The following is a 15,741-nucleotide window of genomic DNA, read 5'->3' as shown; positions in this document are numbered from 1 at the left end:
AAGAATCCAGAGGTGAATATCACTTTGGTTGACTTTAATGAAAGAACAAGTAACATAACACAGGAGACTGATGCACACGGACCAACTTGCCCAATCACCTTTTATATGACGTCATGAATATACTTGCACTATAATAAAATAGTTACAATACAACCCATTGGGTCAATAGATTAGACTAGCTCCAGTAGGCTAATCTTTGAGTGTGAATTGTATTACTGTACTGTACTGTTTTATACGGTATTATATGGACTGGAATTACGCACATCATTCAAACCATAACAAAGCAGAAGAGAACATGTGATTCTTGTGCAGCACATGCAGCTTACACAGTTACAAGTAGGCCTATAGGCTAGCAAATTTGATTACATTTTTAAAATATAATAGGGCATATTTGTATAATTAGTAGGCTGATGCATACAGTGGGGCAAAAAGGTATTTAGTCAGCCACCAATTGTGCAAGTTCTCCCACTTAAAAAGATGAAAGAGGCCTGTAATTTTCATCATAGGTACACTTCAACTGTGACACGTGGCACGTGACAGACGAAATGAGAAAAAAAATCCAGAAAATCACATTGTAGGATTTTTTATGAATTTATTTGCAAATTATTGTGGAAAATAAGTATTTGGTCAATAACAAAAGTTTATCTCAATACTTTGTTATATACCCTTTGTTGGCAATGACAGAGGTCAAACGTTTTCTGTAAGTCTTCACAAGGTTTTCACACACTGTTGCTGGTATTTTGGCCCATTCCTCCATGCAGATCTCCTCTAGAGCAGTGATGTTTTGAGGCTGTTGCTGGGCAACACGGACTTTCAACTCCCTCCAAAGATTTTCTATGGGGTTGAGATCTGGAGACTGGCTAGGCCACTCCAGGATCTTGAAATGCTTCTTACGAAGCCACTCCTTCGTTGCCCGGGCGGTGTGTTTGGGATCATTGTCATGCTGAAAGACCCAGCCATGTTTCATCTTCAATGCCCTTGCTGATGGAAGGAGGTTTTCACTCAAAATCTCACGATACATGGTCCCATTCATTCTTTCCTTTACACGGATCAGTCGTCCTGGTCCCTTTGCAGAAAAACAGCCCCAAAGCATGATGTTTCCACCCCCATGCTTCACAGTAGGTATGGTGTTCTTTGGATGCAACTCAGCATTCTTTGTCCTCCAAACACGACGAGTTGAGTTTTTACCAAAAAGTTCTATTTTGGTTTCATCTGACCATATGACATTCTCCCAATCTTCTTCTGGATCATCCAAATGCTCTCTAGCAAACTTCAGACGGGCCTGGACATGTACTGGCATAAGCAGGGGGACACGTCTGGCACAGCAGGATTTGAGTCCCTGGCGGCGTAGTGTGTTACTGATGGTAGGCTTTGTTACTTTGGTCCCAGCTCTTTGCAGGTCATTCACTAGGTCCCCCCATGTGGTTCTGGGATTTTTGCTCACCGTTCTTGTGATCATTTTGACCCCACGGGTTGAGATCTTGCATGGAGCCCCAGATCGAGGGAGATTATCAGTGGTCTTGTATGTCTTCCATTTCCTAACAATTGCTCCCACAGTTGATTTCTTCAAACCAAGCTGCTTACCTATTGCAGATGCAGTCTTCCCAGCCTGGTGCAGGTCTACAATTTAGTTTCTGGTGTTTCTGTTTGAGGTTGTGGACAGGTGTCTTTTATACTGATAACAAGTTCAAACAGGTGCCATTAATACAGGTAACGAGTGGAAGACAGAGGAGCGTCTTAAAGAAGAAGTTACAGGTCTGTGAGAGCCAGAAATCTTGCTTGTTTGTAGGTGACCAAATACTTATTTCCCACCATAATTTGCAAATAAATTCATTAAAAATCCTACAATGTGATTTTCTGGATTTTTTTTCTAATTTTGTCTGTCATAGTTGAAGTGTAACTATGATGAAAATTACAGGCCTCTCTCATCGTTTTAAGTGGGAGCACTTGCACAATTGGTGGCTGACTAAATACTTTTTTGCCCCACTGTAGGTGTGTGTCTTTCCAAATCATGTCCAATCAAATGAATTTACCACATGTGGACTCCAATCAGGTTGTAGAAAAATCTCAAGGATGATCAATGGAAACAGGATGCACCTGAGCTCAATTTTAAGTCTTATAGCAAAGGGTCTGAATACTTATTTAAACAAGGTATTCCTGTTTTTATATATATATACATTTTCTCAAATAAAAAAAACAATTAAACTGTTTTCGCTTTGTCATTATGGGTTATTGTGTATAGATTGATGAGAATTTTATTTTTTTTAATCCATTTTAGACTAAGGCTGTAACGTAACAAAATATGGAAATAGGGAAGGGGTCTGAATATTTTCCGAATGCACTGTATATTATTTAGGCTAAGGAAGGTATTTATGAATCTACCTACATAAAAAAAAACAGGTTGGGAGAGCTTTCACACACAGGGGCCGATTCCGACCCAAATTAAGTGTGTGTAAATGGAACTTAATTACTTTTTTTAATGCATTTCTCTCTCTATGGGTATTCTGACCTTGAACTTAAAAATGGGCCCGATTCATACTTAGGAAATGTATGCCTTTCCTACGCACTCCTCTGTAATTGGAATTCAGACTTAAGGGCTTTGTAGGCGTGGTTCCCTTGCACGCTGAATACATTTAAAATAGCTGAAAATCCTCCCACTTGCTGGCCAACAGAATTTCTTGTGCCATTTTCATTCAATAGGGTTTTCATTACATTTAACTAAAGCCAGACCTTTAAATTTGGTGTAGCCTTAAATAAAAAGTTCTCGACAGACTCGTTAGAATATATTATTTAGGGTTAGGAAAGTATTTATGAATAATAAAAAAACAGGTATGGAGAGCCTTTACGCACTAAATATATTGGTGAATCAAAAATAGTGGTTTGATTCATCCTGAAAGTTGGCATATGCAATTGTTCAATCCATGAACTATTGGAAGGTAAGTACAATAGGGGTTGAACAGTAGTCCTATAAATCTGCCCTAATAATCATGGAAATGTGATGACACCAGTGCACCAGGTAGGCTTGGGCGATATCCAGATTGTCATACTGTTCTTCTGCCATCCTGAGATTTACCGTATTACCGGCATAGCACAAAGCAAAAAAAGCCCATTGGGCCTCTATTACCAAAATCCTAACAAAATTAGCACAAATAATAGAGAAATCACATACGCTGTTAGCTAAATGCTAACGAAGGAAGATGAACATAGACTAATTGCAAAGAAAGGCAAATACAGCTCAGTTATACAAGCATAGCTAGTAGCTACCGAATGTCATTTTCAGTGAGTGTGGACATTTACAAGCAAAAGTAAACAATATAAATTGTGTGAGGGATCCTGAGAGGATTCCTGTGAGTAGGCAGAGACTAATAGAGAGTGATGGGAAGAATATGTGCTTCAGTAAGGTAGGTTTCTTGGCATTCATAGCTATGGTTGTCAATTGTACTCCAGAACTCGATCGAAAGTCACATAAAATAGAGGTTGTGGTGGCAGCGGCAGAGAAATACTTGGGATTACAAAGTTTTACTGCAGAACAGTTGCAGGGGGTGTTGAGCCATAGTGTTCTGTCCTCCCAGACTGTTGGTAGGGTAGAATCGTGGAATGGGGTGGTGTTTATTTTTTTTTAGAGGGCTAATAGTTGGCAGGATAATTTTTCCTTTTCCCCAATTTTACAATACTGTATCACAAAGATTAAAAATAATAATTTAAATGTAACCTCTATTTAACTAGGCAAGCCAGTTAAGAACACATTCTTATTTACAATGACAGCCAAACCCCTATGGGACTCCCAATCACAGCCATTTGTGATACAGCCTGGAATCTAACCAGGGTCTGTAATGACGCCTCTTACACTGAGATGCAGTGCCTTAGACCGCTTCGCATCTCGGGAGCCTAAATGTTGGTAGACAGTGAATAGCCTCACACTCCAGTACAGTAGGTGGCAGTGCATGCACATTAGATTGGATGCAATCCACCAACACAATCCTAAAGAAGAGAAATTGTGCAAGTGAATAAAGTTGTGATGCACGCTTTTCTGAAGGAAAAGGATTGGTGCACAGAGAAGGGAAACAATTATAGGGAACAAAATGGCAGCTGTAAAGATAACTCAGATTATATATATTTTTTTACTTCTAAAGCACGTCAGCCGTTATATCTGATGGCAAACATCTAGTAGTGAATTGAATACCACACATGACTGGCTCAACTGTTCTGGGAAACTATGGTAAGCTTCATAATGTTAAATAATGTGAAATGAACGCAATCTGCTTTGTTTCCTAATCTATTGCACAAATTGACTGCAGCACAGGAGGTTGGTGGCACCTTAATTGGGGAGGACGGGCACGTGGTTATGGCTGGAACAGAATAAATGGAAAGGTATCATCAAACACATGATGAGCAGACCTCCCCTCAGCAGCCTCCACTGGACTGCAGGTATTAACTTAAATACATTTGAATATTTGTAGTTACGTTTTAAAAACCACGTTTGTCTTCGATACCATTCCATTACAGCCATTATTATGAGCCGTCCTCCTCTCAGCAGTCTCCACTGGTGGAAAGTCCAGGCGTTTAATTAAAACATTCTAGAAATCAGAAATGACGCTATACTGTCATGTGTGCATGGCTTCAGAAGCCTATAGGTTGGGTCTCAATTACATCCCTGCAAGTTATAAGAACAGCATTTCATTAACTTCACTGTGGAAAAGGTGATACGCTTCAGTTTGCTGCCAAATGATTGGTTTCACAACTCCAGTGATAAGGTCAAATGGATCTAAAAGAATTGTCATTTACATTTCCAATCCCCTTATCCAGATTGTCATTTACCTAGCCCTTATCAATTTGTAAATTACAGGGCATGGAGAATGGTGTTATTTGTCAGAAAAAAGTTGTTTTTCCACTTGGAACTGACAGGTTACTCAACCTTCATGGTTTCTCGCACATAAAGGTGGTGGAATTCAAGTCAAAGTCAGAATAAGCATATCTGTAAACACACCTCCATTTCTGCCAGCTCCATCCCAAACGAATACCTGGCTGGCACATGCATTTCCCCATGCTTAAGTTCAAAGTCAGAATGCGGTAAAAAGAATTAAGTCCCATGTAGGAATTCCCCCCTATGTAAATAGTTAATGATTCATTAATAAAATAATGTAGTGTAATGTCTTTTTTCCGTAAATAACACACCAAAATGCAAACAAACAATAAAGGGGTTTATTCATCATCACTGCCAGCACTATTATTATCATCACAATAATTTCCATCAATGATAGGGTCTGCTCTGTGTGTATTAAGACAAGAAACAAGTGCACCAATTCATTTTTCCTCAGGTTTGAATGTTTGTTGTAACAAAAACATAGCAAAAAAATGGTGTGCATATAATATTTATATTAAAAAAAGTCAAATAAACTGTTTACATTTTCAAACAAAAAAAAAACAAAAAAAATCGGAATTTCCCTGTGCTCATTAATATTGATTAGGGTTTCATTTTAAGGACCCACCCTGATTTTAAAGCTTTGTTCTAAAAAGCAGAAATTAAATGAGGCTGTGAATATTCATTATGTACAAACATCAATATTTTTGAGCACAGGGATACCTTAATGAAGGGCCCACACCCCATTGGTCTGACGAGTCTTTACTTTTTCCGACTGCGATTGACTGGTCACACTTTTGCCCCTTCTCTCTCTGTCCTGTGATGCGCACCCTCCAAGAAACCATGTTGACAGTTGTGATCAGCGTAAGGATGGTTTGGGAATTTTCTTAGAACTGCATAAGTCAAAAACATGGATGTCAGGTCAAATGAAAACTTCTAGGTGAAAAGACAGAAAGTAAAAGAGACAGACAGGACTCACGTTTTTGAGGAACTCCTCAGCGACGATACGGGCCCTGGCATTGACAGACAGCTTCATCTCACTGATCTCCTTGTCGATCTCTTCCATGAAATGGATGACGAAGTCCACCAGCTTGTGCTTGTACATCTGCTCTGTGTGGAAGTTGGTGATGAGGAAACTGATGTCATAGCCCTGTGGACAAATGAAGGAGAGGGGGAGAGATAAAGGAGGGGAATGATGAGTAAACACTGAGGCCGTTTTGCTCTTTGCACTGCCAATGGTTTTCTATGTAAATATTTTATTTGAAAGTGTGAAAATATGACTGCTTGAGTTCTCTAAGAGGGGAACAAACATTATCCTAATGTTTCAACTCAAACTGTTGGTTGCACCACCAGTCCCTCTCATTTCTCACCTCCACTGGTTTCCTCCTCAGGATGAAGAAGTTCTCTGCTCTCATCATCATGAAGCGCATGAACTTATGGCACAGGATCTTCTCAATCTCATCTGCCTTCAGGGACACAGCGAATCACACAGCAGTCAGACTTAGCACCCACCAATCACAGGCTACAGCTCTAAAAGCCAGCAATCATACACCAGATAGTAAAAAACAACTAATCACAGTATACATTTCATGTGTATGACAAGCCAGCAAACAATCATCCTCACATAACAGGGGGGAAAAGGGTACAGCTTGAGCTTACATCTCTGCACTTCTGTTAGGTTAACGACAATGACGGAGAAAAAGATCCCTAAATATGAATAAAGCATGAAAGTCACCTAAATCAAGCATGTCAACTGCACCGAAGGACAGGTTAAACACGTTGGAATAAGTAGTCTCACTGACCTGCTTGACAGCGATGCTGACTCGGACTGAGTTGATGGAGCCCTCGATAAGAACCTTCTCCTTGTCATTACGACTGATGATGACTGGCTGCAGCAGCAACTCTTTACTGCTCCTGAGGGGGATAACATACACCTGCAAGGTCAAACACTCTCTCCTGAGGGGGATAACATACAGTGCCTTGCGAAAGTATTCGGCCCCCTTGAACTTTGCGAACTTTTGCCACATTTCGTGCTTCAAACATAAAGATATAAAACTGTATTTTTTTGTGAAGAATCAACAACAAGTGGGACACAATCATGAAGTGGAATGACATTTATTGGATATTTCAAACTTTTTTAACAAATCAAAAACTGAAAAATTGGGCGTGCAAAATTATTCAGGCCCTTTACTTTCAGTGCAGCAAACTCTCTCCAGAAGTTCAGTGAGGATCTCTGAATGATCCAATGTTGACCTAAATGACTAATGATGATAAATACAATCCACCTGTATGTAATCAAGTCTCCGTATAAATGCACCTGCACTGTGATAGTCTCAGAGGTCCGTTAAAAGCGCAGAGAGCATCATGAAGAACAAGGAACACACCAGGCAGGTCCGAGATACTGTTATGAAGAAGTTTAAAGCCGGATTTGGATACAAAAAGACTTCCCAAGCTTTAAACATCCCAAGGAGCACTGTGCAAGCGATAATATTGAAATGGAAGGAGTATCAGACCACTGCAAATCTACCAAGACCTGGCCGTCCCTCTAAACCTTCAGCTCATACAAGGAGAAGACTGATCAGAGATGCAGCCAAGAGGCCCATGATCACTCTGGATGAACTGCAGAGATCTACAGCTGAGGTGGGACACTCTGTCCATAGGACAACAATCAGTCGTATATTGCACAAATCTGGCCTTTATGGAAGAGTGGCAAGAAGAAAGCCATTTCTTAAAGATATCCATAAAAAGTGTTGTTTAAAGTTTGCCACAAGCCACCTGGGAGACACACCAAACATGTGGAAGAAGGTGCTCTGGTCAGATGAAACCAAAATGTAACTTTTTGACAACAATGCAAAACGTTATGTTTGGCGTAAAAGCAACACAGCTCATCACCCTGAACACACCATCCCCACTGTCAAACATGGTGGTGGCAGCATCATGGTTTGGGCATGCTTTTCTTCAGCAGGGACAGGGAAGATGGTTAAAATTGATGGGAAGATGGATGGAGCCAAATACAGGACCATTCTGGAAGAAAACCTGATGGATTCTGCAAAAGACCTGAGACTGGGACGGAGATTTGTCTTCCAACAAGACAATGATCCAAAACATAAAGCAAAATCTACAATGGAATGGTTCAAAAATAAACATATCCAGGTGTTAGAATGGCCAAGTCAAAGTCCAGACCTGAATCCAATCGAGAATCTGTGGAAAGAACTGAAAACTGCTGTTCACAAATGCTCTCCATCCAACCTCACTGAGCTCGAGCTGTTTTGCAAGGAGGAATGGGGAAAAAAATTCAGTCTCTCGATGTGCAAAACTGATAGAGACATACCCCAAGCGACTTACAGCTGTAATCGCAGCAAAAGGTGGCGCTACAAAGTATTAACTTAAGGGGGCTGAATAATTTTGCACGCCCAATTTTTCAGTTTTAGATTTGTTAAAAAAAGTTTGAAATATCCAATAAATGTCGTTCCACTTCATGATTGTGTCCCACTTGTTGTTGATTCTTCACAAAAAAATACAGTTTTATATCTTCATGTTTGAAGCCTGAAATGTGGCAAAAGGTCGCAAAGTTCAAGGGGGCCGAATACTTTCGCAAGGCACTGTACATGTGCAAGGTTAAATATCCGAAAACACACACTATCCCGCACACAGACAGACACACAGGGACTCACCGGACCTCCACCTCTGGCTTGTTGTGGCGCTCCACCACCTGAGAGGAGAAGTTCTCCAGACAGAGGGCGGCCTGCAGCGTGGCACGCACAGCGTTGAGGTACGGGCGCAGAGTTGCTGTCTGAGGGAGAAAGAGAGTAAGAGGAGAAAAAAAGTTAGAAGATGAGGGGATATCTCCCATACACTCCACCAAATACCCCACGCTTTACTTAGCTACTATAACGAAGATGCCCCTTCCCTAAATCCTGTTACATCCAAGAGGGGGAGTGAACTGGACCGCAGCCTCTGCCTCTCTTACCACCAAATACCGCCTCACTCCACCCTACTATCCTCTAAAACTATTAGCTAAAAAGGCCCTTACCCTTATTCCTACACCACCACCTCTCCTTACAAACTGAGGGCAAAAGTACTGTCAGGCATGCAGGCCTAGACCTGCAGCTAAAATTCTTGGCATACTGTGTCTTCCATAGCAATGGCTCATGGTTGGGCTGACAACACAGCTCAGCAGTGCGTATTTGATACTGCAGTTTCTAAAAGCTCAACACTGGTTTCACCATCCCAGAAACTCAAACACAGTCAGTAAAAACTCAAATAGGCCTAACAACCCAAATGCAAAACAATAATGTTGACTGTGGAACATGAGTGAAATCACCATTAAATTGATACATCCAGGAGTCCCTCAAATGGAAAAATAGGAAGTATATTGACCACATGAGTACAGTGCATTCGGAAAGTATTCAGACCCCCTTTTAATTTTATTTAACTAAGCAAGTTCCCCCTTGACTTTTTTGATTACAGCCTTATTCTAAAATAGATGAAATAGTTTCCCCTCCCTCAATCTACACATAATACCACATAATGACAAAGCAAAAACAGGTTTTTAGAAATGTTTGCTATGTTTTACATTGAATAATGCCTATAATAGATAAGGATGGTGTGTACACATTGGCTCTGGCCTAGGGCCAGTCGAGTGCACTGCCACTACATGCATTTTCAGAATGACAATATCTAGCTACTTCAATCCAGCCTGCATCTGATTTGGGCCGAGAAAACATTTGATTTGAAATGTTATTTGTCACATGCGACGCATACAACAGGTGTAGTAGACCTTACCTTGATCCTCACTCATAATTTTTTTTTTTTAATAAATAAATAATTGCTTAAGTAAGAAAATATTTGCAAACTTTTTTTTTTTAATAAACTAAAGTAACACAATATAACAAGGTTATATACAGGGGGTACCGGTACTGAGTCAACGTGTAGGGGTACAGGTTAGTCGAGGTAATTGAGGTAATATGTACATGTAGGTAGCGCTAAAGTGACTATGCATAGATAATAAACAGCGAGTAGCAGCAGTGTAAAAAAGAGGGTCAATACAAATAGTCTGGGTAGCCATTTGATTAACTGTTCAGCAGTCTTATGGCTTGCAGGGTAGAAGCTGTTAAGGAGCCTTTTGGATGTAGACTTGGCGCTCCGGTACTGCGCTGTAACAGTGCAAACAGTCTATGACTTGGCTGGCTAGAGTCTTTGACAATTTGTAGGGCCTTCCTCTGACACCGCCATATATAGAGGTCCTGGATGACAAGAAGCTTGGCCCCAGTGAAGTACTGGGCTGTTCTCACTACTCTCTGTAGCACCTTGCGTCAGATGCCAAGCAGTTACCATACCAAGCAGTGATGCAACCAGTGCTCTCGATGGTGCAGCTGTAGAACTTTTTGAGAATCTGAGGACCCATGCCAAATCATTTCAGTCTCCTTAGGGGGAATAGGCGTTGTTGTGCCCTCTTCACGACTGTATTGGTGTTTTTGGACCATGATAGTTTGTTATTGATGTGGACACCAAGGAACTTGAAGCTCTCAAACCCGCTCCACTACAGCCCCGTCGATGTAAATGGGGGCGGACATTTCAGTGGGCAAGTCTTACTGCAACCCTATGTGTGTGAAGTGCAATTAAGAGAAATCTAGACTTTGGACCTACCTACTGCAAAGCAAAATAATTCAGGCGAGATGCAAGTGCATAACTAGCTATAGTTAGGTGGTGAGGACAAATGAAAGCAAATGTTGAGACAGCATACCTCTTAAATACCTAGGCTGGCTGCCTGAGATTAGAGACCTCTGCTAACTAGTTAGCCTCTTCTACCAGCTTGTCTTCGATATATTTTCAATGTGGCATGGGGATCTTTACTCATGGCAATCATTTTTTTTATATACCAGCTTGATAGATGACGTAAAATTACAGACGTGAGCTCCCTGCTTCACCATTACAGATTGCTAGCTAATAGTTACCCGAAAATGTATGTTTATATTTATGCATACATTTGAAAGGATACTTTAGTTTACAGTATTTGGCACTAACTTCCAAACTAACAAACTAACCTTGTATCTAGCTACATCACTGGCTAAAAACAGATTCTCACTTTTGGGTGGGGATGCTAACTGACGTTAGCTAAGCTAGCTAGCCACCAAACCAAATCTAGCAATAAACATACACATTGACGCAAGCAAGGCTCGACATACTGCTCATCGTATGACTGATGTTGAAATAATGTCGAAATGTCTTTATTTTTATTGTAAAAATGATAGCTACATTCTCTTACCATTTCTCTGTATCCGCTGGGGGAAGACGGAAGTACACTTACCAAGGCTCTTCCGTGACCCTCTGCGCTCACTGGAACACACTATGTACAAAACTTCATAGGGGAGCCTATTTCGTTAAGACAAAGATTTTTCTATACAATTCATTGTTTGAATGTAGCAGACAAACATGTAATACTTGTATTTTATTTTAAAAGTAATTGTTGTTGGTTTTCATTATTTGGTTACACAATTTACCAATTTACATAGGATGAGAACATTTTGATAATATAATTCACAAGCAGCAAAATGTTCATATAAAATAGAATTCTGAGTTATTTTGGGTTCTCTCATTATTCATATGAGAACAGTACTCAATCTAGAAATGGTTAAACTGAATGATAAGGATTTTGTCTCATTACTCTTATCATTCTAAAACGTGTCTGACTGGTGTTTTCTTCCTTATAAGGTAAAAGGATCTCTCCACTATTTTGCCAATAGGGGGGAAATTTACGAAGGTCTGTTTCTATAATCTTAGTGGGTTTTATGGTACAATAATCTGATTCTGTATTATTAACGATTTAATTGTGTGATTCTAAAAGAGCTGCAGTGTGCAAGCTTCTGCTCCAGAGCCAGATTCTGTCCCATTAGATATTTGCATTTGTTGAGTGTGCAAGCCCCATGTGTAAATTGACTAAACTACATATGATTTTGAAAACGATTGTACCGTTACACACTTAAATTGCCCTGTTGTGTAATTAGCTCCTACACTCAAGCCGCCACTAAATGCATGTCATGTGAATTGACAACAGAAGAGAATGAGAGACTCTGAAGATGCTGTGTAGTAATAGAAAAAAAAATAGAATGACAAACCAAATAAATATGTAGGCTACATGTATGCACTGCAGAGGCCCGTTGGAGGCTTGACAAGTTAAGAACATCAGAACATTGAAATATATATATAAATTAATGTGTCTGCGTTAATGTTCATAAAACTCCACAGACCTGCTCTTGCACAGTGGAACCCAGAACGATATGTGACCCCTTGATTACAGCGACACCATTTTGCCGAGGACACCCAAACCAGAGTAGCCACCACAAAGCCCAAGAGCCTGAGCATTTCTGGAAGTTGCTGTAGCCCTGCTTGGGATATTTAGCCTATATTGGCTATTGGTTGAGACGCAGGGCCAGTTCTAGCTTGGTAGGCTATGTCGGGGTGGGAAAATGGAAATTGGGCCAAGTTGGACATAATGCATTTAGGTTATAGTTTCTAAAATAATATATATATTTTAGAGTTTGAGATGCATGAATACACCACACTAAAAGCTACTTTATTAAATCTATGAAAATCAATTATATACATTGATAGTCCACCGCTCTGTTTTATTTTAATCTGAAATAAGGTATATTGTAACCATGTGTTCAAGCTAATCAAATCAAAGTTTACTTAGCGCTGTCATTTTAGAACCAAGGGGTGCTCCAATCATTCACAATAACACTTACCAAGATCCGTTGCCTACACCTAATAGTCCTACTCATCACAAACAGATCACTTCTCACAATGGTGCTCGTTTAGTAAAGTTAGATCAAAGCTTAATCAATGTCTTGCAAGATCACATAATTAGCATTTTATGTAACATAACCAAATATAATAGCGTAGCATAGCAGGCCTATTGGCTAATGTTAACGTTACACCTAACACCTATCCAGATTTTAGGATGGTTAGCTGTGTAGTTCAAAACTGAGCCACCTAGGCAGGATATACACTTTCAATGAAACAAAATACAAAAAAGATTAACAGTTTGTTAATACCATGTGCTCCAAATCACTCAAGTTTTGCTGCGCCACAGAATTATATCTGTCTGCTAATACAGGACAAGGGCATTACATTTCTATTTTTGATGTAATCATTTTAAATAATCCCGATTTTTCAGGGGCGCTTTAGCATCCTCAGCATCCCTTCTTCCGCATCTATGAGACCAACAAGAAAATATGAAGCTGAACAATATGGGGAGAAACTCATTGAGATTTCTTGTCTCATTGAAAAACAAATGAGTCCAACATGCATAATTAAATATAAGATACTCAATAGTATTCTGACATTGGTCTATGTATAGTAAACAGACAGTGTAGGAAAGGATCCTCACATTCAAATCTAACACCTTAAATAGAAATGTTTATGTTTGTCACAAAATGCAAAAAAAGACCGTGTTAAGGTATTTATTTACAGAGATTAACAATCACTTCAATGCCACGTGTCCCGAAGAGACAATACAATGCTCATAAAATAGACCTAGTCTTTTAAACCATCAGTTTCTCAGAATTACAAATACACTTTCGCAATGTTGTCAGCCACCTCGAAAAGAATGAAAAGCCACGACTAGGATTTCCTGGTCATATCCGTAAGGGGGAACCTTTGGGTAAAAGGTCAAAACATATTTGTTACAATGTAACATTTTGTAGCAGGGCATCTCTCGGACTGACAAGTGACAACATAAAACTGGGGGAGTTGCCTGTTATTCAAAGCAACACTACACTCATGGTCCCTCTAACGATACGCCACTGAGCCAATCATTGCCTTGCAGAGAATAAACATAAAAAACAACTTTTAGCGTATAATAATCCGTTGATTATGCATTGTATGCCAGTGAAACCAACCATGGAAGAAAAAAAACTACAACAAAAGATGTGTAAAAATAAAAATCTCAAATAAAGTTCTGTATTTGATAGCGACTAGGCTACTTCTTCCTCGGTGACTTGGCTGGTGGCTTGCTGGCCTTCTTCGGCTTCTTGTTCTTCTGTGCAGCGATCACCTTTTTGACACCCAGCTTCTTCATTTTAGCCGCGGGCTTCTTTGCATCTGGTGCCTTCTTCGGGCTGCTCTTCGCCTTGACGGTTGCCTTCTTGGTAGTCGATGCTTTGGCAGTTTTCGTGGTGGTCTTGGCTGGCTTGGACTGAGTCTTTTTCGGTACCTCTTTCGCGAACTTATCTTCATTGAGCCTGAAGGAACCGTTCGCCCCCATGCCCTTTACTTGGATCAGCGTGTTGTTGAGTACCAGCGCTCGGATAGAATACCGCAGGTAGGTTCGCCCATTCTGCTCATCAAACCAGCTTGCCTTCTTGGCTTCATTATAAATTTTTACCAAAGACGAACCGCTTCGCTCATTCAACTTTTTGACAGCGTCTAGCACAAGAACACTGTATTTGCCAGGCTTATTCTTTTTTTTCTTATTTTTCTTTTTCTTGGCTGGTTTAGACCCACTTGCCACTGGAGCCTCCTCCGCGTTTATAGTCACCTCCACCTCGCTTTTCACCATGACGTTTACTTTAAAACCAAGGTGAAGTTCTGCAATGCACTGTTATCACCGTCGGGTTTGCTGTGAATGTGGGTGTATGGTGGATTGGCTTGGCTATATAACTACCAAACGGACGTGATTGGGAACAACAACACAGAGTGCGGAAATGGTATGTTGGAATATGTGCTTTTAGATTTTTGTTTGGAGGTGATTTTATCGTAATTGGACAGGCCATTATTTTATAACCACCAACTTTTCTGAAGCCTAAGCGATGCATTATGTTCTGTATTGCGCTCACATCAGTCCATGTCGAAATCTCAAAGAAAACAGTGAATGAGCAGAGGGCACTCCACACACGCAGCTCCAAATAGGAGGGGGGCACCCACTTCAGGAGAAAAATACTTGAAAACGGTAAATGATTTGACAAAATACTACTTGCAAATCAACAGTGTAGAGTATGGTCATTCGAAATGGATCAATGATATGCCGATTAAATGAAATACCACTGCAACACAAAACGTTTAATTCATGTTAACTAACACAAACGCCCTCGCGTGGCAGCCTATTGACAAATCGAGATTTATTCCCTATCATGCGCGGCACCAATACTATTAAAAGGATCGGACCCTTTTTATTTTCTAATTTTCGTCTAAAATGACATACCCAAATCTAACTGCCTGTAGCTCAGGACCTGGAGCAAGGATATGCATATTCTTGATACCATTTGAAAGGAAACACTTTGAAGTTTGCATAAATGTGAAATCAATGTAGGAGAATAACATGCGTTTTTTTTTCATCATCGTTGACATGCAAGAGAAAGGCCATAATGTACTATTTCAGGTTAGGGGCAATTTAGATTTTGGCCACTAGATGGCAGTGTATGTGCAACTATTTAGACTGATTCAATGAACCATTTAATTTCTGTATAAAATGTTGTATTAAGACTGCCTAATTGGTTTATTAATACATTTGTTCATAATTGTGCACCCTGAAACAATCGCATGGAATTCTTCCACTGTAATAGCTACTGTGAATTGGACAGCAGAGTTAGATTAACAAGAATGTAAGCTTTCTGCCCATATCAGATATGTCTGTCCTGGGAAATTCTTGTTACAACCTCATGCTAATCACATTAGCCTACGTTAGCTCAACTGTCCCTCGGGGGAGGGGGGACACCGATCCTGTAGAGGTTAATTGACCCTGATTATAATGTATCGGCATTCCTAACAAATCCAGTTAATGCACATAATTAGGAAAAATAATTTTAAAATGTGGTTCCAAATCATACATGTAGAGTAGCATTAGGGAGAAAGTATTCATTAAATAACTATAAGCCTAT

At 40.0% G+C, this 15,741-nt stretch overlaps 2 protein-coding genes across 2 annotated transcripts; both read right to left on the bottom strand.

Annotated features, from left to right (window-relative positions):
• Window positions 1-5,188: 5,188 nt before the first annotated feature.
• arpc4 (actin related protein 2/3 complex, subunit 4) lies at window positions 5,189-12,261 on the bottom strand. The gene is made up of 7 exons (XM_024377580.2): window positions 12,112-12,261; window positions 11,130-11,210; window positions 8,536-8,654; window positions 6,664-6,775; window positions 6,232-6,327; window positions 5,841-6,011; window positions 5,189-5,754 (listed from the first exon to the last, which is right to left on the bottom strand). The coding sequence occupies exons 2-7, from the start codon at window positions 11,130-11,132 to the stop codon at window positions 5,749-5,751; spliced, it is 507 nt and encodes a 168-aa protein (XP_024233348.1). The 5' UTR covers window positions 11,133-11,210; window positions 12,112-12,261; the 3' UTR covers window positions 5,189-5,748.
• Window positions 12,262-13,312: 1,051 nt separating this feature from the next.
• Window positions 13,313-14,490, bottom strand: LOC112217332 (histone H1.10). The gene has a single exon (XM_024377571.2). It carries the CDS (start codon window positions 14,421-14,423, stop codon window positions 13,845-13,847), a length of 579 nt encoding a protein of 192 aa, XP_024233339.1. The 5' UTR covers window positions 14,424-14,490; the 3' UTR covers window positions 13,313-13,844.
• Window positions 14,491-15,741: the final 1,251 nt, after the last annotated feature.

Source organism: Oncorhynchus tshawytscha, linkage group LG02 (genome assembly GCF_018296145.1).
Source record: "Oncorhynchus tshawytscha isolate Ot180627B linkage group LG02, Otsh_v2.0, whole genome shotgun sequence".
NCBI classification, from domain to species: domain Eukaryota; kingdom Metazoa; phylum Chordata; class Actinopteri; order Salmoniformes; family Salmonidae; genus Oncorhynchus; species Oncorhynchus tshawytscha.
This window is presented reverse-complemented; position numbering and strand designations above follow the sequence as displayed.

Bases quoted from the DNA above. Each gene is read 5' to 3' on its own strand.
- LOC112217332 (XM_024377571.2), bottom strand. From the start codon at position 14,423: ATGGTGAAAAGCGAGGTGGAGGTGACTATAAACGCGGAGGAGGCTCCA.
- arpc4 (XM_024377580.2), bottom strand. The intron at 6,776-8,535 runs GTGAGTCCCTGT...TATCCCCCTCAG, and splicing joins AAGCCAGAGGTGGAGGTCCG to GAGCAGTAAAGAGTTGCTGC. The intron at 6,012-6,231 runs GTGAGAAATGAG...ATTTGTCCACAG, and splicing joins TGAGGAGGAAACCAGTGGAG to GGCTATGACATCAGTTTCCT.